The sequence below is a fragment of the Anser brachyrhynchus genome (assembly GCF_964034855.1).
Source record: "Anser brachyrhynchus genome assembly, chromosome: 17".
Lineage (NCBI taxonomy): Eukaryota > Metazoa > Chordata > Aves > Anseriformes > Anatidae > Anser > Anser brachyrhynchus.
The window spans coordinates 4195570-4220926 of record NC_137710.1 but is presented as its reverse complement, the minus strand read 5'-3'; the positions used below and the strand labels follow the sequence as shown (position 1 = coordinate 4220926).

The window sequence follows — 25357 nt, the reverse complement described above, 5'->3', positions numbered from 1 at the left end:
TGCTGCTGGTGGGGGTGGGGGGGGGAAGGGCTGGACGCGGCGGGGGCCGGTCTCGAACCCGCGTCCGCAGGAGGAGAGGCGCGGCCCCGCCCCCCGGCCTCGCCCCGCCCCTCCTCGCGAGAGGGCGCACGGCCCGGAAGCGGCCGCAGCCGCACGTGGGGCCGGGGCCGCTCCCGCTCCCGCCGCCGCCGCCGCCGCCATGGGCCGCGCGCGCCGCCGGCACAACTGGAGGGCGCGGGCGGGGGCGCGCGGCGCCGCGCAGGCACGGCCCCGGGAGCAGCCCCGGGAGCAGCCCCCGCCCGCCGAGGTGCAGCTGGGAGGTGCGGGGACGGGACCGGGACCGGGACCGGGGACATGGGGGCTGGGGGCTGGTACCGGGCCGCACGGCGGCTGCGGGGCGCTGCCCGAGCCCTGCGGCCCCGCCGGGACAGCGCGTTAAGCTGTTACTGAGCGTTACTGAGCGCGTTAAGGTGCTGGTGGTCGTTAATAGCAATAGTGGAGCTCGTAGCTCAGTAAGCTATTGGTCATTAATAAGCTATTGCTTATTAGTAAGCTACTGCCTATTAATACGCTGTTGCTTATTAAAATGCCATTGGTTATTAAGGCGATTCATTTATTAAAGCGCTTCTGCGGTGGGCGCTTGCACCCTCAGAACAAATGTCGCTTGTCAAAAATCTCTTTTCGTACACTGCAATCACAAAAACGTCATTAGTGCAGATTTTTATTATTAAAAACGGCTTGTTTTGGGGAGACGCGTGCTCGCCCCCGTCCTGAGCTGCCCCCGTGCCCTTTGATGCCGGGCGGTTAAAAAATAAATAAAAAGGGCAATTTCACATTCTTGTTACCAGCCAAGTATCGACGCGCCGATTTCATGGGGTTTTGCCCTTGCTGATAACTGGGATTTTTCTATTTTTTGGTCGGGGGTGAGGGTTGTGTTTGTGCAGCTAAATCTGGTAAGGTTTGCACTGAGGCTGTCGAGCAGCGTGCTGAAAATAACCGGCCTGGCGCAGGTGAGTAACCGAACAAATGCTTGCAGATGGGGCACCGCTGAAGGGAGTTGACGAAAGTAACGCCCTGGTCCTGCCAGCAAAAAAGGCAAAGCCAAAAAAAGTACCGAGTGCTGTGCAACGCCAGAAGAAACCCCTGAGCAAGAAACAGAAGAAGAACTTGCAGAAGATTTTAGAGCAGAAGGAGAAGAAAAAGCAGGTATGTGGCTGCTTGGTCGTACCTCTGGTGTCGCGACTCCTGATGTGACTTCACGGCAAGATCTGCCGGAGCACAGCCTTTGAAACTCACGGGCTGATCTTTAGATGAAACTACTTGCTGGTGAAAATAAGCTCTGACTTCGGTCGTTTTTTTCCCTTGTAGCGAGCCGAACTGCTCAGCAAGCTGAACGAGGTCCAGGCTTCTGAGGCAGAAATGAAGCTTCTGTACACTACGTCCAAACTGGGCGTTGGGGAACGCATGTATCAGGCCAGAAGGTAAGGCGTTACGGGGAAGAACCATTCTGATCCGTTGCAGTGCCTGATAACTGGGCAACCTTCTTGGCTTCATTTATTTTCCTATTAGCGCATACAGGTTCTTCAGAACGGATTGATTTAAATAATTCCTATTTTTATGTGATAATACAGAGGAACGTGTGATCCTCGGAGGAACGAGTTAACCTCCCTGAGTAACCCGTTGTAGTGCTGCACCACACACAGGGTGTAGAAGTTTTTCCTGTCTGGTTAAAACCTGTGCTCAGGCCCAGGCAGTGACTTCTGGTGATGAATTTTTCTGTGGAAGATGCCTCTGGCCTGAGGTCCCGGAGAGCATTGACCAAACTGTAGTTGATGCGTTGTCCTAGGGTGGTGCAGGAGCCAGGGAGTGCTGTACCTGAAAAGATCAGGAGCATCAGTGGTGCAAACAAGAGAAGGCGCAGCTCAGAATCCGAGCCTGAGGAAGAATCCAGTAGCGAGGAGGAGGAGAAGGAAGAACAGAAACAAGAAACTGGAAAGTCTTCCACCAGTGATTTGAATGCTGCTGAAAAGCCAGAGGAAGGCACGAAGAAGCCCGTGGCCGACCAGCAGGCTGTTCCTACTGCCCCGGTTTGCCAGACAGCGTCCAACAAACCGTCTTGCAAGCCTGTGATTTTCGTTCCAGTGGACAGGTCTCCTGAGATTCAGGTGAGACAGAGCAGTAAAGCGCTTATCAAGGGCCTTGGAAATTACAGCATCTTGCATCAGATTAATTCACTGCAGACACCGTAGCATTATCTCGTGTCTGGCAATATACTGCGTGGGGCAGGGTGCACTTAGGGTCAGGCCAGTTGTAAACATACATGTCTGAGCTTTAAGCCTGTCTAATGTAGCAGAAGGAAAACTAGCTTTGTTTTAGGATATAGGCATTGTTTCTAGTTTTTAATGTATAATCCGCTAGCAGTCTTTTATCATTCTTCTCTGAGAAATCTAGCAAAGTCACCTTCAGCTCTGCATCGTGCTGTATTTGACGCAGTTTTATTCCATTTGACGTGGGTAGGGTATTCTGCAGAGCTGGGAAGAGTTCGCGTGTCTTTGAACAGACGAGGCAAGGTTGTGAAAAGAGTTGTTGTTGCAAGTGCTATATTAATAAACTCAAGGGACTCTGAAGTTTCGGAAATTGAAGTGCAGGAATTGCCAGATTGCCAGCTTTCTGACAAGACGTTTTGATGAGTCTTGTTCTTGGACACGCTGGTTTGATATCAGTTGGTTTAGAGCTTTCCGAGCCACAAAGCTTGCAGAATTCCTTTCCATGGGTTTTGTAATCTAAGCTACGTAACATTTTTGGTCCTGGGAAAAACAAAAAGGGAGCAAGACACAAAATGATGTGAGTAAACCATGTACCGTTTTATTTTAGGAAGCAAGACTGAAGCTGCCAATCTTAGCTGAAGAGCAAGTAATCATGGAAGCCATTAATGAGAATCCCATTGTCGTCATATGTGGAGAGACGGGAAGTGGTAAAACCACACAAGTACCCCAGTTTCTCTATGAGGCTGGTTATACCAGGTAGGAGTCTTCTTTTATATGCGGCAAATGTGATTAGAAAAATTGAAGCTGAGCTCAGTCACTTCAGATGTAGCTTCTTTTATTCTGAAATGGCTGAACTGGCCATGTTTCTGCTGTGCGGTGGTAGTGGCCGTGTTGAATTGGCTTTTAAAAATGTGAAGGAGTGACGTGGAAAACCCTCTTCACGTAAGCAATCTTTTGAAACCTCTCAGGTAAAAGTTTTCTTCAAAGTCACTGGCCTGTCTTTCACGTAGGAGCTTTAAGGTCTACCTGTTCCACATACTTTAACTTTTGCTTACAGACGTTTGTTTTTACCTTTGCAAGAAAATGTGTATTTTATAAGCTTGGGCACCTCGCAAGATGCTTCTTGCGAGATGCATCCAGTTTCTGTGCTGCAACTTCAGAGCAGTTGTGCAGAAATCCCATTGTCATCTTTCTAAGTTTTTAAAACAAACAGCCAAAAAATCCTCCTCCTCTTTCCTTGCCCCTTTTAGTTCAAATGGTATCATTGGGATCACGGAGCCTCGGCGTGTGGCTGCAGTGTCCATGTCTCAGCGAGTCGCTAAGGAAATGAACTTGTCCCACAGGTGAGAAGGAAAAAAGATGAGACCTTGCTGGGAAGATTGCACTGCATATGTGATAGACTGAAACAGAAATTGATGTATTGCTGTTCTGTCTGGTGAGAAGCTGTGGTGGGTTACTTAAAAACTCTTCTGTGGGGTAAAAAAGCGCGTGGAGATTTGGTGCTAACGGTGGTTGTACGTAACTTTTTAGGCAGGGTTTTGTGGAGGTGGTGTGTGGGAAGTGGCCCTAGTTTGTCTCCATACGAGAAAGTGTCCCACAGCAGTCAAATAATTTAAAGCAAAATCGCTGTATACCCCAGCTTCTAGCATTTCATGTGTGCTAGGCTCTGGTGAGCTGATGGGGTGCTTTTTTTTTTCTTATATTGGCATTAAGTCTTAGTTTAGTTAGGTTGAAGGCTGCTTCCTGGTCTGAAATTTCCCATTTCTCTCCATGCTTTTTCTTGTGGCTGCCCTGGTATTTCCTCACAGAGTGGTTTCGTATCAAATACGATATGAAGGAAATGTTACAGATGAAACACAAATCAAGTTCATGACAGATGGCGTGCTGCTGAAAGAAATTCAGAAGGTAAGTTGCTCTTCTCAGTGCTAGGAAAAGGAAGGTGTCTCATACTGCTAGAAAGAGGTGCCAGTTGCTTTGCGTGCATTTGTTGCCAGCCTTTCAAAGCAAAATCCCTTTCCGCACTGGAGACATATTTCATCTCAGCCCTTTATGTTCCTGCCCTAGCCTCCAAACGTTAGGTTATCTTGCTGTGTTATATGAGAGCAAGGAAGGGAGTCTTGGAAAACAGGCTGCTTTGTGTAGCCTTGGGGATTCAGGTCTCTGCTACACTACTTGCGTAGGACTTTCAGCTAGAGATGGTGCCATAGTTCCCTGTCAGATGGCACGAGGATAAACGCATGAAACTGTGCTCAAACGTGAGAGAGACTGGGGGGGGTCGGTGCTTGTGCAGCCATGGGTTGTCTTGATTTAAAGATATCCTCAAGTGAGGCTTCCTGCGGTGAAAATATTCTCTCTTCTCAGGATTTTCTGCTTTCAAAGTACAAGGTGGTTATTATTGATGAAGCCCACGAAAGAAGTATGTACACGGATATCTTGATAGGCCTCTTGTCTCGCATCGTGCCTCTTCGTGAGAAGGTAAGTTTTACAAGTGGGTGTCCTGGGGAAGGGGGTGTTAGACAGGAAGGGGCTCTGTGTGAGGATGGAGGGGACTCTGTGACGTGAAAATCGATGGAAATCTGACAAATGTTGAAGTAACACTCAGAAAATGTGTTTCTCTTTTCATGTGATGAGAGAAGCACAGAGCCTACAAAAAGAGGAAGATAGTAAATGTATCAATAAACTTCTCAGGCAATATCCTATTGCAGTGCCACAAGAACCATGTAAATAATTAGAATTATCTGCCTGTTAGAAAGCAAGATGCCTGCTGTTGCACTGCAGTAAGCCAGCCGATAACGGTGTTTAGGAGGAGACTTTTCCTGCAGACACTGAAGTATTTGGTCCTGGGAGATGCTGGAGGCTGGGGTTGGTCCTTGCAGGGCAGCTCTTGGCGTCTGATTTTGCTTTTCATACGGATCTAAAAGAAATGGGGAGGGAATGCAGTGTTTTAGAGGTAAGCTGCTGACAGTATCAGGAGTGCCAGTGCAGGTTCCCGTGTGTTTGAAGACGTGTTGCACTTGGAGGTGTGTGTGTCCTGTCACTTGACGTGGTGCTTTCATTGTCTTACCTTGCAAGTGCTTTGGTGCTGGCACTTGTGTCCGGTCCAGCTAATAGTTCTGGGTTTGTGTGCTGTGTAGCATAAGTGCCAAATGCCTTCAGGCAAAGAATAACACGTTGTGTCCCTGCAGAAAGGGCTGCCACTGAAGCTGATCGTCATGTCAGCTACCCTTCGCGTTGAAGATTTCACGGAGAACAACAGGCTGTTTTCTGTTACGCCTCCTGTTATTCAGGTATCGTTCTTGTCGCTGGGATCTGTGCCAGATGTAACAGCTAAAATACAATGAGAGCTTCCTTTATAAAATAAAAAATAGGACACACTAATCTGTCCATTTGGTGCTGAAATCTTTCAGATGTCAGTTTAAAAAATGGTTATTTTGTTTAGACTATTTTTTCTTTGGGGACTTAGTGTTTTTCTCTCCACTTCTATCAAAATTTCCTCTGGCAGAATTGGTTTATTTTGAGACTGGAAGTTACAGTTTGGTGGAACTAGAAAGCCTCAATCCAAGCTCATGATTTGGAAGAGAGAATTGTCTGGTTTCTGTCTTGTTTTCATGGTGTTCAGCACAGACAACACTGATAACCTCTGGGGGTCCAGTGTTTTGTAGGTTACCAAAACCCAGAACTGAACAGAATTCAGGGTGAGCTTATCTAGTTCTCCCATGGTGTCCGTAACGATTGTGCTGGCGTTACAAAACATGGCTTGCTTGCTGTTGTATTTCCACTCCAGGTAGATGCAAGGCAATTCCCTGTAACTGTCCATTTTAACAAGAAAACCCCCCTAGATGACTACAGTGGGGAATGCTTCAGAAAAGTGTGTAAAATCCATCGAATGTTACCCTCAGGTAAGGTCACCGTGGAACCTCTCAAATTCTTCACACTTCACATATCTGGAGTTTTCTGAGTTTTTTGGTGACTTCAGCAGAGAACTAATGATGTATTGTGCATCATAGCAGGTTCTTCTTGTGAAAACTTTCCTTCACTTAAGTCACGGTTACATGAGAATGTTTCTTGAAGGAGTAGTGGAAGATAGCTGCAGTCAGACACACTCTTCCTCCTTGTTACTTCACAGTGCATTTGACCTGTCTTTTTTCAAGACCAAGATCTGAAACCTGAGCTGAAATACTTATGCTGACCTTTAGAGTGATTTCTTCTCTTGCAGGTGGGATTTTGGTGTTTTTAACAGGCCAGGCAGAAGTTCACTCTCTCTGTAGGAGGCTGAGGAAAGCCTTTCCCTTCCAAAAAAACAACAGTGCAGGTAATGCTACAGCATAAAGGACTGTTACACTTGGAATTTCTCTCTCTGAGAAATGAGTTTGCTTTGCACCTAAAATAAGAGCTTTTATTTAAAAGCCTCTAAAAAGGGTTGGGAGAGGGTTTAATGTGGATGACTGTGATAACTGTTAAGCTTGTGCCGTTTTGAGTTTGGGGAAAAGCTTTGTGTGCATGATGCCTTCCTGCTCCGCAGAACGCACTGCATTTCTTCACTTTCTGTTGGGTGTGAATTACAAGTGGAAATGCTGCTTCTTGTTGGAGACTGTTTAGGGGATAGTGGGATTTCCGAGGCAATTTTAGAAAGTTAAATTCTAATATAGCTCAGCTAATTGTCTCCTAATTCTCAAGGCACACAGTCGCTGTATGTGCTGCTGTTGATCCTCAGTATGTTTCCTAAAGGAAATATTAAACTTGTGCATCGTCCCTGTCCCCTCTGCCTTCAGTGTGACTATTTACTTTTTTCATACCGTGATGCTTTTTGAATCCTAAAAAAGGTGGGAGTGGGAGTAGACTGTACGCTCTCTTTTCTGAGAGGAAAGCATGCTCGGCTAATGGTAATTCCACTGGCTGTTTTTGTAGGAGTTGATGATGACAAAGAAGAATCAGTGGAAGAAATCAGAAAATTTAAGAAATCGAGGAAGCGGAAGAAAACTACGGTAATGTGTGATGGCTAGAATTCCTCCAAGAGACAGGAAGGAGCAGGTACCTCCCTGTGAAAGAGTACTCCTGCATAGCTCTGTTCCCTGTCAGGCTGTTTTAGACTTGCATGAAGACCTGTGGCATACATGTGTCCCCCTCAGGAAATGTAGCAATACTGTTTACACTCATAGCTACTACATCATGAGAAGTAGAGTGCTAAAATGTGCCCTTGGCTATTGTGGGCGGGAGACTGATTTCCCTTAAGTACTGATGATTAAAACTTTAATGGAAGGAGTTCCAGACTTGCTGGCTCCAGGACTGTTCCTCATCTTGCCATTTGTTATCCAAAATTGACACCGATGTGTCTGTGATGGAGGGTAGCATTTGGCTTCCACCCAAGTCCAACCTGCACTTTGTTGGAAGGAGGTCGTGTTACAAACCTGCTGTCCACTGACATTAGATCCCGGTAGAAGTAAAGAAGTTTTACCCTTTGCCACCATCTGCCCAGTGAAGGAACTTGTCTCAGCACAGGATGCTGTTTAAAATAGTTACTTGGGTTATTCCCCCCTTACTCTCTGTTTTGAAATACAAATGAAATCTCAATCTCTCTGCCAGCTTCAGGTCAACAAACATTTGGAATAAACGCTCAAATTTGCAATAAGCATTAAGAAGTGCTGTCTGTATCCCACTTAAAACTTTGTGGTCTTCTTTCCTGTCCTTCTCAGGCACTTCCCCAGATTGATCTGGACAATTACTCTGTTGTACCAGTGGATGAAGGAGATGAAGATAGAGATGCTGAAACTGATGATGATATTGCAGGATCTGATGTTGACCTTGATTTAGGAGATGGAGACTCAGAAGAAGGTTTGGCACTTCAAAAATTAAAATTTCTTATCTGCAGTCGTCTGTGAGATGTGTGACATAAAATAGCCATCCTTAGCTAATGTGGTGTGACAGCACATCGGACCTGTATAATGGAAAAGCTAGTAAGGTTTTCCAGATTCAGCTTTATGCCAAATCATTTCTTGCTGCTTTTTAATGAAATTATATTCAGGGAGACATTGGGGATAAGCCTGGAAGCTGACTCACTGTGTATTTAAGTTTATTGTTTTGTTTCTTCACAGATGAGAAACCAGATTCATCGCTTCCACTCTATGTGCTCCCTCTCTATTCTTTATTAGCACCAGAGAAACAAGCAAAGGTAAAAGATTCATATTCACAAGAGCAAATGGCCCTTGCTGATACATGGCATTGTCGTCTTAAGTCACATGTGTTTTGTGAGTTAAAATGTCCACCTTGGACTATCCATCAGTGGGCAGACTTGAATGGCTCGATGGGAAAGTTGGGATGGGTTTGGAGCAGGCCTCGTGTGGGCTGTGATCTCCCTGATGTGCTAGTTCAGCAGGCTGGGAGAGGTGAAAAGCAACAGTCCAGTAGCACGTTAAAATTACTCACAGCCATGGGGCGCATCAGGATCCTGGATTTTTTAGGAATTCTTGCATTCCCTCTTGGGCTTCAGAGGTGACAGCAGTGTGTCTAAATACGATTGGCCGCGGGTGCCTGCTCCACTTGGAGCCCATGTGCTACAAATACCTGTCTGAGGGATTAACTGAGCTGGATAGAGACCTCCGGAGCTGGAGGCAAAGAGTAAGTCTGTAGTCTTGCTCTTGGGTTCCACCTGCAATGCCATACGCATCGTAATCTCCTGCAGCCCACATGAGCTGACTGCCTGTCTCTTTTCCCTTGTTGGCAACGCGTTTCACACACCCATCTGTTTGTTGCAGGTGTTCAGGCCTCCTCCTCCTGGCACGAGACTCTGTGTTGTAGCCACCAACGTAGCAGAAACATCGCTCACTATCCCGGGCATCAAATACGTGGTCGACTGTGGAAAAGTCAAGAAACGTTTCTATGACAAAATTACTGGGGTTTCGTCTTTCAGAGTCACCTGGATATCTCAAGCTTCAGCTAACCAGCGGGCAGGTCGGGCTGGCCGGACTGAACCGGGGCACTGTTACAGGTTAGCTGGCTGCTGGAAGAGGGTTAGGCAAAACAAAGCTCAGTGAGTGTCACTGTGAATTGGACAGCTTCCCTTGTCCCCCTTCACAAGGACCCAGTGGTGCTTGAAACATTTGGGTTTGTCTGCTCTTCATTCAAATGGGAGAGGTGAAGCTGAATGTAAATTGTCGCTGATAATGTGGGTTTGGCAGTTTGGCTTCTCAGGGGCTTTTCTGTTGCTGAACACCCTTATTTAGGTGGCCAGCATGGATTAATTTTATGTCTCAGCCATGTTAATAATTACATTATTATGTAAATAGTACCCACAAGTGCCTTATTTGTGTATTTTTTTTTTTTTAAATCCCTTGCCATTTTTTTTATGTACATCTCCTGAGTTAAGATTTTTTGCAAGTTTCTAAGCCTGTTTCTGGTCCACTAGGTTATATTCTTCAGCAGTCTTCATGGACTTTGAGAAATTTTCTGCTCCAGAGATAACAAATCGACCAGTGGAAGACTTGATTCTGCAAATGAAAGCACTGAATATAGAAAAGGTGAGGTGTAAACCTGGCTTTGTGCTACAGAGCTCATAAAAATGGTTGCCCCTAGGAGCCAGAAACAAACACAAATGCCTTTTATCGTCATTGCTTGAAGCTGTGCCTTGTGTTAGAGGCAGAGCCCTGGGACTCCCTTTTCATTCTGCAAATAGCGGAAGCTGCTGTGAATTCCACTAGACCTTACCAGACAAGGTTATTCTGGTAATAAGAGCTTTCGCATCATATTCTCACTAATGAAAAATCCCCCTGTCAAAATAGGGATTGTGTTTTGAGAGTTGAGTGCTTTCAGAAAGCACAGTGCTTACAGTTAGACCTTAAAACAGCTTGCCCTAGGCAGTGGCTGGAGTCAGCGGCAGCTAATGGTGATGCTGGTATTCCATGTCCTAATCGTTTTGTTCTAAGCATTTCCTCCTATTATATGGTCTTTCCTCTCCCTCCTGGCAAGCATCCTAAATGTTTTTTTTTGGTACACGTAAACGAACGGAAGGTTTTCACTCCCTTCTAGGACTTCTTACTGAGCTAGACTGCTTTTTGGTCAGAGCCATGTCAGTGATGTACTGAGAGGCATTTTCTCTTGGTGTCTGTAGGTAATCAACTTCCCGTTCCCAACACCACCTCCAGCGGAAGCACTTGCAGCAGCTGAGGAGTTACTGATAGCCCTGGGTGCCCTGAAGGAGCCCCCTCTGACAGGAAGGTAATGTCTGTGGTCACCCACGGATTTCCTCGTGGTGATGAAGCTACCGAGGCAGTGGGCACTGCTGTCTTCCCTCCTGCTTTTCCATCTCAGCCCTTGCATCTGACAGTGTGCCTTCTTACCCAGACAGATGGACATTATAACAGCCCCTGGTTTGCTTGGGTTTGTTTTGCTGGCCCTATGTGTTTTTCGGTACTAGAACGTGGCTGTTGGAGCCGTTGGGAACAGGCCACTCTGCAGCAATTGTCTTTGTGCTCAGAGTTGGAGCAGAAAGGGCCTGAAGCACCACCGTGGTGTTCTGTTGTGTGCAGGTCTGAGCAGCTGAAGATGCTATTTGTCTGCTGGGCTGCTCTGCTGGGAACCAGAATGCTTCTAATTCTGCAGCCCTGAAGCACAGGGTTTCATAGCTGGTGGCACAGCCTGAGGATTGGGCACGGAAAGGCACTGCTAGGAGTGCTGGGTGCAGGGCAGGTGGGAGCTACGTGAGGAAGATGAATCTTTGCCCTAGCATTGTGGACCAGCACGTATCAACAAAGTTGTGACATCAAATGAATTGGGCTGGCAAAGGCAGAAACACAGACTTGTATTAATGCAGGACTTCATTGCGTGTTTTTTTCTTACTTCTTCCACAGGCTAAAGGAACAGCAGGCAGCAAAGCTGAGTTGCCCTATTAGTCCCCTGGGTAGAGTAATGGCAACTTTTCCTGTAGCCCCCCGCTATGCAAAGATGCTGGCATTAAGCAAGCAGCATGACTGCCTGCCTTACACCATTACCATAGTGTCTGCAATGACCGTTCGGGAGCTTTTTGAAGAGTTTGACAGGTGAGTGAGTGACCCTAACGTCCTTATTTATATAGAATCATAGAATGGTTTGCATTGGAGGGGACCTTAAAGGCCATCTAGTCCCAACCCCCTGCTGTGGTCACGTCCACCACCCACTAGATCCGGTTGCTCAAAGCCCCATCCAATCTGGTCTTGAAAAAGTATAGGATGCATCACTTTGTCACAGCTCAGTGATATCGCAGCGCCAGCTTCTGAATCCCTGGTGGCGCTGAGCTCTTCTGTAGCTTGTTTTTAAACCTGCCCTCAAGCTCTGTCTTAGTCCTGTGCTAGAACTGTGTAGTAGAAATGTTGATGCCTCTGTTACCTTGAGGCCCATCTGCATGTAAGCGCAATCCTGACTTATGCTGTCTTCTGTTTCTTTCAGGCCAGCAGTGAGCGAGGAAGAGACCGCAAAGCTGAAGGGGAAGAAAGCAAGGCTTTTACAGATTCAAAAGATCTGGGCTGGGCAAGGGGCATTGCAAAGGCTTGGAGACCTCATGGTGATGTTAGGTACTGCAGACAGCGATTTCCCTGTGCTGTTAACTTCTGTTCTCTTGTCCTCCCCATCACTCTGACCTCAGCTTCATACAAAGCCATCCTTCTGCTGTAGAACTGACTTAAAAATGTATTTTCTAGGCTGTTCTCCAGGCAGCCTCCAAGTGTCCCAGGCTAACACACAGCCCCAAATGAGGGGGAACTGTGGTATGCACACGCCAATTGTGACAGCCATTTTCTCCACCTGACTGTTCACTTCCAGGAGCAGTGGGGGCCTGTGAATATGCTGGGTGTACTCCTAAGTTCTGTGAAGAAAACGGGCTCCGATACAAAGCCATGCTGGAAGTCAGGCGCTTGAGAGGGCAGCTAACAACAGCAGGTAAATGGGTTTTGAGATGAAATGCCATGTTTATCTTCTTTGGGGGGCAAAAATTCAACTGGTCTCTTTGTTCCTTTACTATTGAAATGTAACTCAACTTTTTTTTTCCCCCACAGTGAACTCAGCCTGTGCTGATACTGGCCTCTATGTTGATCCAAAGATGAAGCCCCCAACAGAAGCTCAAGCAACTTACTTGAGACAGATTGTGTTAGCAGGGCTGGGGGACCACCTTGCCCGAAGGGTCCAGGCAGAAGAACTTCTGGATGAAAAGTGGAAGAATGCCTACAAGGTAAACAGCTCGGTGTGCCTGAATTCCTCTTCCCTCATGTCTGTGGGGCAGAGAGGCACTCCTCTGCAAAGCCTGGGCTTCTGGCTGGTTACAGCATTGGGGCTGTGAGTGCTGGCTTTTCTCCATACAATTTAAGTTCCCAGTGTTGCAATTTCCCAGTCCTCATGTAGGAATTGTTATAAAAGAGCTAAGAAGTACCATTAGTTCATCTTGCAGAATGCTTGATGTCTCTAGAGAAAGTGAAGCAGGAAAGTATGGTGTTATTAAAAACCTCCATCACTTAAGGAAACGCTATAGATGTCCATCTGAGAGAGCTGAAAATGAAATACAATCAAGAAATTGGATTTCCAGTAACTCATATTACTCTGCTTCAATCCTCTGTGCTTTCTTAAAGACTGCTCTTCTGGACGACCCAGTGTTCATCCACCCAAGCTCTGTCCTCTTCAAGCAACTCCCGGAGTTTGTGGTGTACCAAGAAATTGTTGAGACTACAAAACTGTATATGAGAGGTGAGGCTGCTGTGGTCCACACCCGTTCTGCAGACGTGGTTAGGAATGCGGAGGTGCCTTGGCAGAAAGTTGACTTGAAAAATGACGTATAACAACTGCGGAGATGAGATCCTGACCGTGTCCTTTCCTCATAGGACTGCTAATGAGTGGCAGCTCCTGGCAGGAAGCCTTCATTCCAGTATGTTTTCCTGTTCTAAGGTGTGTCTGCAGTCGAACCCGAGTGGATTCCTGCCCTGTTGCCGCCATACTGCCACTTTGGGAAGCCTCTGGAAAATCCTCCTCCATCTTACTGCCCCGAAACGGGCAGGATTCGATGCCACAGGCCGAGTGTCTTTTGTAAGCTTCTTGAAGTGTCTCACTATTTTTTCCTAAGAGCTGTCCTATAGTCATTGTAATGTCTCTTAATGAGACTGTCCATAATAATAATGATAATAATAATAATGGACTGTTCAAAGGGCTTGACAGTGGTTTGAGTAGCTCCATGGGATTAAAAGTATTTAAATAGCAGCATCTTCCCATTGGCATGGCTGTTTTATGCCCAGCAATTACCCGTGTTCAGGAGCAAGGCTGCCTGGGTGGTGGCAGTACCTCTCCAGTTCTGTTAGCACCTGTATTGGCACACTGCATGTGAAAATTTACCCTCCTCTTTGACTGTGTAGGAGATTCAATGAGATCTTTCTTTCCAGATCGAGTTAGCTGGCAGCTCCCTGCTGTGGAAGTTGATTATCCAGAAGGTATCGATCGCTATAAATACTTTGCCAGGTTCCTGCTTGAAGGAGAGGTAAGTGCCCAGCTGCATCACTTCCTTGACACTAACAATGTTTTTAGCCTAGTTTCCAGAGGAGATGAGGCTTGTTTTCTTTCTTTTTGTGTCCCTATTCCTTATAACTTGCCAACGGCTGCAGTAATTTGCCACGTTAGGTGGAGAAGATATCTTTAAAAAGTATGAGATGGCATGAGAATCAGATGTTGGGTGAAAGACACCCAAATTTAAGTCCTGTTTTCTCAAAGGAGAAAAGCTATAGCTTGTGTATCTCCATTCTGAGAGACAGGAGTTGTGTAGCAAGCCAGTCAGGACAAGATTGGTATGGAGACGTGCATGGGAGAGAGACAGTAATAGAGTATGAGACTGAAATCTGCAGCAGTACATGTTCATTGATGGTTGTCTCCACAAAACAATTTACCTTGTTCATTGTATGCTTATTATGACATTTCTTCCAGGTCATTGAAAAGTTGGGTTCTTACAAGCGGTGTCTGCTCTCCAGTCCTCTCATAATGCTGAAGACGTGGTCCAAGTAAGTTGTAAAAAGCAAAGTTTATTTTCAGCACTGAACACTTTTAACTTCCTTAAAAAAAAAAAAATCAATGGTGGGAAGGGCGTACTAGATAGTGATCTAAGATGTAGTTGTAGGGAGGGGAAAATCAGTTTTCTTACCGAGAAAAATTGTGTCTCCAGAGAGCTGGGCTATTTTAAGGGCAGTGTGAAAGCACACGCACAGCCCCACAGGTTGCACTGACCCCTGCAGGCTGCTTCGTGTAAGTAAACTGCTCACACGTGTGTCTGTCAGATCGGTGCCGTTACTTTTCTCATTTCTCTTCGGGATTTGGCCAATTACACTGTCCTTACTTCTTTTCAAAAACATGTTTCCAGTTACCTTCCACCATGTTTTTTCTTATGGTTCTGATTGTGTTTATAGAACTGTGACCCTCAAAAGGACAGTTATTGCTTCCCGTGATCTCCCCTTGTTGCCCTCTATTGCTTACCAAAATAAGCTTTTTCTGAGTTGTCTGAGTTCTCACGGAGTTGATAGATTCAAGGATTTTGAAAGCGTTCCCTAAATATGATTGATGTCACAAATTTTAATTTGTAGGACCCTTGGGTAACAAAGTATTTTCCTTATGTAGTCAGTGTGGAGTTCAGCATGGCACCTCTGGATTTCTTTCTCTTTGCTGCGTGAACTTTTTTGAGTTAACGACACGTCTCTGTATCCAGAGGCCGTGTGTTTTTACATTTGTATTTAGCCTTTTAATAACATTAGAGTATGAATTCAGAAAGGTCAGTTGAATGCTGTAACACTTCGCTAAACTGAGCTAATGAACATTGCTTTATTGCACCATTTTATTTTGGACTCATTTAGACTTCAGCCCAGGACAGAGGCCCTCCTGCAGGCTCTAGTTGCTGAAAAATGTGATAATCGTGATGCTTTACTGGATGCATGGAAGAAAAATCCGAAGTGTAAGTGTTGTGCTTGCTTAATCTTTAGTCATATCAGTGGGGACTTTGTAGTTGGCATTTTGAAGTATAATTAAAAAGGTAGGCTGTTTCACTTGATATGCTCTGTATAGGAAAAGTAATGTCTGTTTTGGCTCTTGGGAAAGACTGGAGTTTCCTGTACTTTTGAAAGAAACATTTCCTTGTATCTTAAGAAAACTTTCTTGCTCTAGTTCTAATCACAGTGAAGTTGTTTGGTTTGGGCTTTTGAAAGCCTAGACTGTCAACGGATACATTAAAAATTCTTTGCCTGGTAAAATGGATTTTGGCCCATATTAAGGTACCAGATTATGAGAGTTGTTGATGCAAGCAGCAGTGAAATGTAAAAATTCCCCTGGATTACAGTGTTGGCTTTCACAGTAATTCTTCCTTACTCGGTGCTTTTATATCTGCATTCAGGTGCCCAAGCTCCAGCACTATCCCAGCGATGGAGAGATGGCTCTTGCTCTCAACAAGGGTCTTGCCTTCATTCCTCAGCCTGTCTGCGAGCAGGCTGATGCCGTCAGGTCTGCTCTTCCCAGCAGCCGTCTAATCGCTCCTCTCTTTTGTTCCAGATTTGCTCGCAGCCTATCGTCAGTGGCTCCCCGAAGCTATGCATGATGATCTAGCCAAGAACTGGCCACCAGTACAGTAGCACTGCGAAGTGCCCGAGTCTGTTCCTGGGGGACTCCTTTTCTCCGAGGTGTTTTGAGAGCTTGGGTTCCCTTGGAAATCTGATGATGCAAATACACTTGCTAACTGCTAGCAAGACCTTTTCAGAAGTGAACCAGCTGTTAGCTCTGTTTTTCTGGGGAAGCCCGCTGTGTTCTCAGAAGCCCTACCAGCTCTTTCACTGGTATTTTGTAATATTAATGTTTGGATAATTGTATCCATTGTATTTTACCAATCGTTTGCTAAAGTTTCTCTTTGGACTACATTAGTCATACGGTCTACAATAAATATGTATCATTCTTGGTTCGGATGGGAGAAATGTTTTCTATGTAGGAAGTTCCAAAATTTTAGACCTTTGTGGGGCCCTTCTTGATGTGTGACTACAGATCCCAATGCAGACTGAACCTTCAGTCCTTGTGAGGGGTTGACCCTGGCCAGCAGCTGCGGATCACAGAGCTGCTTGCTCACTGTCTGTCACCCAGCAGAATAAGTGCAAAGGTGAGAAAACTCATTGGTTCAGATAAAGATAGTTTATTAAAGTGATAAAAAGAGGTAAGAAACAAAGCAAATGAGGCAAAGGCAACCGCTTGCCACCTCCCACAAGCAGGCTGATGTCCAGCCAGGCTCCCAGCAGGATGATACGTGGCACAGAAACTATCCCTTCGGCCAGGTCAGCTCTCCTGGTTGTGTCCGCCCCGAGCTTCTTCCCACCCGTCTTGTTCCCTGGTGGGGCAGGTTGGGAAAAATAAAGCCTTGTTGCTGCGTGAGTACTGCTCAGCAAGTGCCAAAACACCAGTGTGTTATCAAAATTAAATCAGGTAACAGGTGTTGGCTGTGAATGAAGCTTTAAGCAATAGTCATCCTGTGCAGACAGATGTTTTACATAAGAGCAAGCTGTTGCAGACCCGCACAGGTTGTACATTTAACAATCTAGAGAGCTATTAGATACAAAACAGGCCTTTTTAGTCCTTAGCACAGACAGTAGTCCTGCAGTCCAAACACTTGTTTAAACTGTATTCTGTACAACAGTGTAAAACATGATCACAGGGTGGATTTTTTTTTTTTAACTAAGCTTTGATACTATTTTCTGTGTTTTTGTGGTGGTAAGGAAAATGATGAGATGGGTCTGCTCCCTGGGCTGGCTGGGCAGTGCCTTGAATGGACGCTCGGGTGACATCCTTCATCGCAGGCACGTGTGCAGCAGTGGTGTTGGTGGGAATGGGTTAAAAGCGAAGATTGGCGAGGAGGATTGTAAATATTTCCAGCTGCAAGGTCACAAGCATGAATAAAGTCTGCACAATTGTAATGTAGGAAAGCACATAAATTGTACCCACTGCTGTTTGTGCTCTGCGTGTTTGGCAAGTAGCACGTCTGTGCACAGATAACAGAGGTGTTCGGTGGGCTCGGAGGCGTGCTATCGGACGTGCTCCAGCTCCCAGCCTTGCTACAGAGGAGATCAAAGAAGCACAGCGAGGATCATGGCGCGGTGGTAAAAACTGTGCCTGTGCAAACCCTTGATAAACAGGCGAAACCAACAGGCTGGTGCTCTCCTAGCATGGACCCAGCTTAGGGTTCCTGCGTCCCCGCTTGCGTGCCTCTGCCTGGGTGTTGCTTTGGGGATCCCCTGGTTGGCGAAGTAATGAGAATAAATCTACTCTGCGTTTGGGTCTGTGGTTGTTCCCGCTGCCTGCCTGTGCTGACTCCCACCGTGGGGGAAATTCTTCCCGGTTCACTTTGACGTCCGAGGGCCCGGGAAGCATTGTTCGGGCTTGGTAGGACGCAGTAGTTTGAAGCTGAGAGGAATTCAGAGCTAAACTCTGAACATGTCTGGACAACTGTGTTTCTGCCCTTGAATTTCAGCACAAGCAAACTGCTCAAGCTTCGTGTGAAAATGTGCAGCTCAAGTTCCCCTTTCCTTTCACCCACTCTTCACCTTTTGTAGCCCCCCGCTCGCACTGTATTAATTTGCTGCTGCACGTAACACCGCAGTGTGAAAGGTGCGGGCAGTAACCCACCAGCCCCCCAGGAACTGCCATCAGTGCCAGACGCTGCAGGCCAGGATACAAGTGGCAGGAATATGTAGCGCTGCAGAAATACCAGCTTTTTTTTAGAGCAAGGGAAATACCCTGTGGTAGCTGGGTGCGTGTGACAGATGCTGGAATGCCACAGTGCGGAGCGGCAGCCGCGGGCAGGAAAACGGACACGGAGCCTATTTACACGCGACAGAGCTGAAATTACGGATCTTTCGGAAACTCGACAAGCGGCTGGCTTCACGGCCAGCTTTAAACCACGTGCGGGGAGGAAAACGAAAAAGTGGAGATGCCGGGGATTGAACCCGGGGCCTCATACATGCAAAGCATGCGCTCTACCACTGAGCTACATCCCCGTGGTGGCAAATGTAGTCCCGGCAGCACAGACATAGCTCGCCCAGCCGTCCCCAGCGCCGTGCGGCCCCGCTCCCGGCCCCGCCGCCCCCGCTCCCCGCCGCCCCCTGCACCCAGCGGCACGGCCGGGCGGGGGAGCGGAGCCTGCGGCGCCTCCGAGCCTTATAGCGGCACCCGGGGGTGATCCACCAGCACCTGTCCTCGTTAGTATAGTGGTGAGTATCCCCGCCTGTCACGCGGGAGACCGGGGTTCGATTCCCCGACGGGGAGGTTGCGATCTTTTTATGGCCCGTGGTGGTGCTGGAACGTGCTGGAAGCCGTTAGTTAGTGGGGCGGGGAACGTGCTTTCTCCAGGGGTCCTCGCTCGGTCACCGGTAAGGCTGGGGTTGTAGGCGAGCGTTTGTCCGCTTTGCATCTCAAGACCGCTAAAACCGAGCACGCTTTTTGCAGGTTTGTTATTTTTTACTTTCTTTTTGTTTGTTTGTTTGTTTGCCAGGGGAAGCGGGCTGCAGCCGCGCTGCGGGCACCCCTCCGGCTGTTGCTGTGCGGTCCCTGGGGACCCAGCCCCGCTCTCCCGGGGTTAGCAGAGCAGCGCGGACAGGCGGGGGAAGCCCCGACCCGCCCGGCCAACGCCGTCCCGCAGGCAGCGGGCGCCCCCCGCGCGTTCGCGGCCGAAGCGCGCTGCGGGCAGGGCACCCACGGGTGCGGGGCGGGGTCGTATCCGCAGCCAGCGTGGGGGCTTTCGGCCGCCGAAATAGCTCAGTTGGGAGAGCGTTAGACTGAAGATCTAAAGGTCCCTGGTTCGATCCCGGGTTTCGGCAGAGCGTTTTCTTATTTTTTCTTTCTCCTCTCACCCGGGCGAATCGTTCTGCCGCCGGAGCGGGGCCGCGGCCCGCTCCCGGTCGAAGGCAGGGCTGCTCCGCGTGGCGTTTGGCGGCGGGTCCCGGCGGGGACAGCGGCGGGGGGCGGCGGGTGCCCGAGCGGCGGCGGGCTCGGCGGTGAGGCGGCCCGCGGTGCGCCCGGCCTGCACCGTCCTCGTTAGTATAGTGGTGAGTATCCCCGCCTGTCACGCGGGAGACCGGGGCTCGATTCCCCGACGGGGAGGCTTGTGATTTTTTTTTTTTTTTTAACTTACTGATTATTTTTTTTCTTCCTTCCTGCACTTTTCCAATTTCCGAAGACGGAGAAACAAATAAATAAACGGGTGCTGCGCTGCTGCGTGCCACTGCAGCCTGACCCAGGGCCGAGCAGCCCCAGGGATCTCGGGGGGACATGCCCAGGGATCTCGCTGCCCGTCCTATTCCCCCCCCCACGCCCTTCCCGTCGCCCCTTTCCCCACCCGCCGAATTAACGAAGCGCACACCCGCCCCCCGGGGAGGCCCCGGCCGGTGCAGCCAGACGTGCCCTGGCCCTGCCGGTGCCTCCCGAGGGAGCAGGGGCGAGCGGCGGCCGCCCCCCGGGGTGGGACCGGGCGCTGGGTGCCCGCCGGGGCAGCCCGGGGGGCACGGACCTGGCCGCCAGGCAGGGTGGGCAGCGCGGGGCAGGGGGATGTAGCTCAGCGGTAGAGCGCATGCTTTGCATGTATGAGGCCCCGGGTTCAATCCCCGGCATCTCCAGGGGTGCCCTTTCCGTTTTTTGCCCCGTTTTTTACCTGGGGTTAGGGTTGCCGCGTCGCGCTCACCAGGAGGAATCTCTGCACCCTGGATGTGCAGCCCAGAAAGGCCCGCGGGGGCACCAGATGGCTCTTTTGTCACTTGGTTCTCTACAGGACTATGCAAACACAAGATTTTTATGCCTAGCTGGGTATTTTCTTGCCAAGCTGTGGCGCGGTAGATGCAAACCCTGAAATCTGGGGGATGCTGCACGGCTCACCCTGCCTGACACCGCCGCAGCCCCAGAGCTCGCCTCCACCCAACCCTGCAGGCGGCACAGAGCTGCTTCAGGGCTCTCTGCGCCACGCTCCCAGAAACAGACAAAGGAGAAGGCAAAAAAAAAGCCAGGACATGGCAGGTTCCCGTACTCACCAGCTCAGATGCTTGTGGGAGTTTTTTCCTGAAGCCTTGCTGGCTCTGAGCTGGCTCGGTGGTATCTGCTCACCTCAGCTGTCCTGGGCCAGCTGGAGTCTTGGCAGCATTACCAGGCTTTGCTTGGAGCAGGGTGTGAGGGCTTCTCAGGAGACAACTCACTGCTTTGATCTTGGGCTGGCCTGGCTCGTACGGCTGTGTCTGGACTGGGAAAGTCATCAGAGCTGCGAGGGATGAAAGGTACGGCTCAGAAACCTGAGCCCATGCAGATCTCAAAACAGCTTTTATCTACCCAGTTCAGTTACCAGCTGCTTTATTTACCCTGTTCAGTTATCAACAGCATGTCCAGCTCCCTCTGGTAGGGGACTGCTGACTAGTGACACATGTAAGTGACATTTCCTGTCAGAGTAGTAATTTATTAAGTGGTGTTAGTTTGGCTATGCTACTGGTATGTCCGCAGATCCCTGCTGTAAGTAGCTCACTGGACAGGATCTCTCTGAGCAGCTGTAGTTCTGGAATATAGGCTGCACAGGGGTACAAGAACACGACAGTTCCTGCCGCAAAGAGTTTACAATAATAGGCACAAAGTGTGAGTGTTTTGGGCACAGGAAATCAATATTTGTCAGTACAATACGTCATGGTCTGCTAGGAACGCTGTCCTGCTATTCACCAAGCTTGTCCTGAAACCTTAGCAAGGGGTTACTTGCAAAGATGGTGTCGGAGAAACATGAAGTGGCTGTGCTCGTGGAAAGCTCCTCCCAGCACGGGAAAGCATTGTTCTCCTGCAAGCCACCAGACGTCTTTAAGGACTGGGTTGCATTAGGGCATAACATCTGCCTTGCAGTCTGAACACAACATGAATCTGAAGCTTTTGGAGCGTGTTGCTCCACTATTTCGCTGTAAGGTTCAGAATTCAGGTACAAGTTAAAAGTCGGACTAGATGATCTTAGAGGGTTTTTCCAACCTGAGTGATTCTCTGATTCTATGAAATTCACCCACAGCGCTCAGTGGTTGGCTGCCTAGCCAAATTTGATAAAGAACAGCGCTGTACCATCTTAATTTATGGCTGTTATAAAATTATCTTGTCATGAAATAGAGCGCCATGTGCCTTTTCAACTATTTGCGGACTAGTCCAGAGTTACATTCTGTAACTAAAGAATAAGCTTAGCATTATTTTTCAATTTCAGATGATGGAAGATCTCTTAAAACGGAAAGTCTATTCAAATATTTAGTTTATATACATGCATACATTGTAAGCCATTGAGCGTGATTCCAACCTCATTCTGAGCAAAAATCAAAAGACTTGTGGATTATTATTTTTTTTTTCAGATAAACCACCTGGGTGTCTGAGCTGCTTTTTCTTTTTTTATGATTATTATTGCAATGCTGTGTTTTAATACAAATGCAAGGCAGGAGAGGCTGGGAAGATCCCCAGAGCATTCCCCTCCTGTAAAAGCTCCGTGTGTCAGGGAAACGCAGGCCGGTTTCCCCCAAACCAATCACGAAGCTGTTGCTGGGTCTCCGCTCCCTTCCCACTGGTGTGCAGCCCTGGGTGTCAGCCGCGTCAGTTCGGTAGGCAGCGTTTTTCTTTGGGTGCACAGAAACGAAGGATTTTGTAAGCGGATTGAACCAAATGGCATCCAGTGAATCTTGCAAACAAAGCCTCATTTTGTTCTCAGCTTCGCCCTTGAATTGCTGTACGTTTTGACTACGATGGCACAGGAGCCAACTGAATGCAACACGGACCTAACAGACCATGCTCTGTAAGTGAGACCACAGTTAATAAATAAGCGTTATTAATTCTATTTGTGGTTGATTTTACCTCAGTTGGCAAGGCCTTATCCCTGAGTTGCAAACTCCATTATACCTCAGATACATACTCCATACTCACTCGTTCCTCACGTCCTATTTCCCTTGCCAGGTTGCTGCCTCTACCTGCAGGCCTCTCCTGCAGCCTCCCTGACCTGACGCGGTCTCTGCCCATCATCTGCCTCAGCCACGGGCCTGGTGGGCGTCCCAGCGCTGTGGTGGTGTGTGTGTGTGTGGCTGGACACTGGTTTAGTTTTTCTGTCCTTTGCTCCGTGCCAGGAGCACGTTTACAGGGGCGATGGCAGCACAGAGAGCCTTAGCACGGCCCTGCCCGCAGGCTTTACCTGGCACTTTGTGTTGTCTCACCCTGCTGCTGGCCCAGGATGGGGAGGCCATACTGCCACTTCTCTCCCTTTAGCAATGTGATGAGCATGGGAGACTTTAACACCATGCAGCTCTTTGCACAGAAGTGCTTCCTTTCCTCAGCAGCCTCCAGGCGAGGCCTGCGAGCGGAGCAGCCCCTCACCGTGCCCACGGCAAGAAAACCGAGGGACGTTTGAAATGGAACGCCTCTTCTGGGGCTGAATAAAATCCCTGAATAAAACCGTGAGGCTGACAAGAAGCTTTTAGCCACATTAGACGTCTCCAAACGGAGGCACAGCGCTCCCCAGCCCCGCTCCGTGAGCTCCAGGCCGGGTTTTGCGACGCGCCGCATTGTGCCCTCGGCGCCGCTCCCCGCCCGCCCCTCAGAGCCGCATCACCTCGCGGCGCGCCGATCCCTCCGCGCCGCTGGGCCTCGCTCCCCTGCGCCCGCCCGGCGGAACGGCGGCGAAATAGTGCGCGGCGGAGTGATCCGCACCGCGGGGGGCGGGGCGCAGGAGGCTATATAAGGGGCGGGAGCGGCGTCTGTGGCGTAGTTGGAGCCGGCTGAGGGCAGGGGTGCGTGCGCTGTGCCCGCGGGTCCTGTGGTGAGTGCTGCGCGGCCGGGCACCGCCGCGCCTCAGCGGGTGAAGGGGGAGCGAAGGCTGTGCGTGGGGCTGGGTGCGGGCCGGGCAGCCGGGAGAGGGCTGGATGTGTGCTGAGGGGAGGGAGGCGCGGTGGGAAAGGCGGCGGGCCGCGGGCCGGGGCGTTTCCTGCCCCCCCTCCCCCCCCAGCGCCAACCGTCGGCGGAGGTGGGAGGGGGGGAGGGAGGGAGGGGGCCCGGCCAGCCGCCGGCAAAATGGCGGCCGCGCAGGTGCGACGGCCTCGCTCAAGATGGCGGAGGGCGGGCGCGCGGGGCTGGAGCGGGCGGGGCCTGGACCCGCCCCTTTGTGGGGTGGGCGGGGCCTCCATGGTGACGTCACCGGGCGGGGGCGGGTCCTTCTGGGCTCCAACTGCGGTGGGCAGCGGGCGGTGGGCGCTGGGCTGCGGCCCTTAGGGGGCATCTGCCTAAAGCTCTGCGTCTTCTCTTCCAGGCAAACATGCAGATCTTTGTGAAGACCCTGACGGGCAAGACCATCACCTTGGAGGTCGAGCCCAGTGACACCATTGAGAATGTCAAGGCCAAGATCCAGGACAAGGAGGGCATTCCTCCCGACCAGCAGAGGCTGATCTTTGCTGGCAAGCAGCTGGAAGACGGGCGCACCCTTTCTGACTACAACATTCAGAAGGAGTCTACCCTGCATCTCGTGCTGCGTCTCAGGGGTGGCATGCAGATCTTTGTCAAGACCCTGACAGGTAAGACCATCACCTTGGAGGTTGAGCCCAGCGACACCATTGAAAATGTCAAGGCCAAGATCCAGGACAAAGAGGGCATTCCCCCGGATCAGCAGAGGCTGATCTTCGCTGGCAAGCAGCTGGAAGATGGACGCACCCTGTCTGACTACAACATCCAGAAGGAGTCCACTCTGCACTTGGTGCTGCGTCTCAGGGGTGGCATGCAGATCTTTGTCAAGACCCTGACAGGCAAGACCATCACCTTGGAGGTTGAGCCCAGTGACACCATTGAGAATGTCAAGGCCAAGATCCAGGACAAAGAGGGCATTCCCCCGGATCAGCAGAGGCTGATCTTTGCTGGCAAGCAGCTAGAAGATGGGCGCACCCTGTCTGACTACAACATCCAGAAGGAGTCCACTCTTCATCTTGTGCTGCGCCTGAGGGGTGGCATGCAGATCTTTGTCAAGACCCTGACAGGCAAGACCATCACCTTGGAGGTTGAGCCCAGCGACACCATTGAGAATGTCAAGGCCAAGATCCAGGACAAGGAAGGCATTCCCCCGGATCAGCAGAGGCTGATCTTTGCTGGCAAGCAGCTGGAAGACGGGCGCACCCTGTCCGACTACAACATCCAGAAGGAGTCTACCCTGCATCTCGTGCTGCGCCTGAGGGGTGGTAACTGAACTGGAGAGCTGTTGCTTGCTTCCAACTAGAAGTTTCTCTGCAGATGTTCATTCCAATAAAGTTGTTGCATCCACAAAATTGGTGTCTCTTAAATTATGTGGGAAGTTCTTTCAGTTGTTTAATTGCAGTTAGATACGGTATAATTACATACTTCCTGAATACACAGGTGTTATAAAACTCTGTTATGCAAGGCTTACATACACCTGGCAAGTGTGACTAACACTTGTGATACTGCTCTCCTGCGGGTGTATAAGTTGTTTCTCTAACTATCAAAGGCGCTGACAGGAGTTCAGTGCCAGTTGCGGTTGTTATGCAGCTGGTAGCGTTGTGCAAGCATGTGTTTGTAATGCAACATAAAACTGCAAGTCCTTCCTGAGCCGGAAGGCTTCAATAACACTGCTTTTCCTGGTGGTGGGCTGGGTGCTGCCCGTAGTGTTTATGCACTAATGTAGTAACAGCCATCAGGATGGTAAGCTCAAATTCCTTCAAAGGCCAGCACCCTCCTCTCACAGTGCAGTGCTGAGAATGTCAACAGGGATCCTGCATCCCTCGAACCAGCCGCTTGATGCTCTTTAAGCCTTCAGTCAGTTACTGGGTTGACTTTTTTTTTTACCCAGCTCGAGCCTATCAAGCAGACCGTAACTTCAAGAAGTACTAGCTTAAGGGGTACCTTTAGGGATGCACTTTGATCCCAGCTTTCCGTGAAGTGGAAATATTATGGTATTAGTGAGCTGAAGTGTTAGGGAACAGTTCTCACACTCCGGGAATGCTGACAGAAGGGAAATCTCCGCTAAGCTACTTCACGGTAAGCTGGAGGTCATAAGTAGCTGACTGCGCTGCACTCTAGATTGGGAAATGGGGAAAAGG

General features: G+C 49.3%; 2 protein-coding genes and 2 long non-coding RNA genes across 6 annotated transcripts; 3 read left to right on the top strand and 1 right to left on the bottom strand.

The window, feature by feature from the left end:
- Nucleotides 1–161: 161 nt before the first annotated feature.
- DHX37 (DEAH-box helicase 37) lies at nt 162–16202 on the top strand. The gene is made up of 27 exons (XM_080560165.1): nt 162–320; nt 1037–1206; nt 1369–1481; nt 1847–2165; nt 2875–3023; nt 3518–3610; nt 4076–4172; nt 4629–4742; nt 5453–5554; nt 6052–6166; nt 6484–6579; nt 7176–7252; nt 7961–8099; nt 8360–8436; nt 9020–9252; nt 9670–9781; nt 10372–10478; nt 11111–11299; nt 11685–11809; nt 12057–12173; nt 12290–12462; nt 12857–12971; nt 13170–13307; nt 13658–13752; nt 14193–14266; nt 15110–15207; nt 15798–16202. The coding sequence occupies exons 1-27, from the start codon at nt 200–202 to the stop codon at nt 15875–15877; spliced, it is 3438 nt and encodes a 1145-aa protein (XP_080416291.1). The 5' UTR covers nt 162–199; the 3' UTR covers nt 15878–16202.
- Nucleotides 16203–18499: 2297 nt separating this feature from the next.
- LOC308179672 lies at nt 18500–22214 on the top strand. Its single transcript, XR_013940475.1, has 3 exons — nt 18500–18728; nt 21632–21874; nt 21982–22214. It is a non-coding gene; the product is annotated as an uncharacterized lncRNA (long non-coding RNA).
- On the bottom strand, nt 19481–22741 carry LOC308179674. 3 transcript variants are annotated; one of them, XR_013940477.1, is made up of 2 exons: nt 22183–22741; nt 19481–20526 (listed from the first exon to the last, which is right to left on the bottom strand). It is a non-coding gene; the product is annotated as an uncharacterized lncRNA (long non-coding RNA). The 3 variants fall into 3 exon arrangements; XR_013940478.1 differs by having other exon boundaries at nt 22194–22741; XR_013940479.1 differs by lacking the exon at nt 22183–22741 and adding an exon at nt 20624–21621.
- A 134-nt stretch (nt 22742–22875) lies between these two features.
- Nucleotides 22876–24568, top strand: UBC (ubiquitin C). The gene is made up of 2 exons (XM_080560203.1): nt 22876–23079; nt 23566–24568. The coding sequence occupies exon 2, from the start codon at nt 23572–23574 to the stop codon at nt 24487–24489; it is 918 nt and encodes a 305-aa protein (XP_080416329.1). The 5' UTR covers nt 22876–23079; nt 23566–23571; the 3' UTR covers nt 24490–24568.
- The last annotated feature ends 789 nt before the right edge of the window (nt 24569–25357 follow it).

Bases quoted from the DNA above. Each gene is read 5' to 3' on its own strand.
- DHX37 (XM_080560165.1), top strand. From the start codon at position 200: ATGGGCCGCGCGCGCCGCCGGCACAACTGGAGGGCGCGGGCGGGGGCG. The intron at 4,173-4,628 runs GTAAGTTGCTCT...CTCTCTTCTCAG, and splicing joins TGCTGAAAGAAATTCAGAAG to GATTTTCTGCTTTCAAAGTA. The intron at 4,743-5,452 runs GTAAGTTTTACA...GTGTCCCTGCAG, and splicing joins TCGTGCCTCTTCGTGAGAAG to AAAGGGCTGCCACTGAAGCT.
- UBC (XM_080560203.1), top strand. From the start codon at position 23,572: ATGCAGATCTTTGTGAAGACCCTGACGGGCAAGACCATCACCTTGGAG.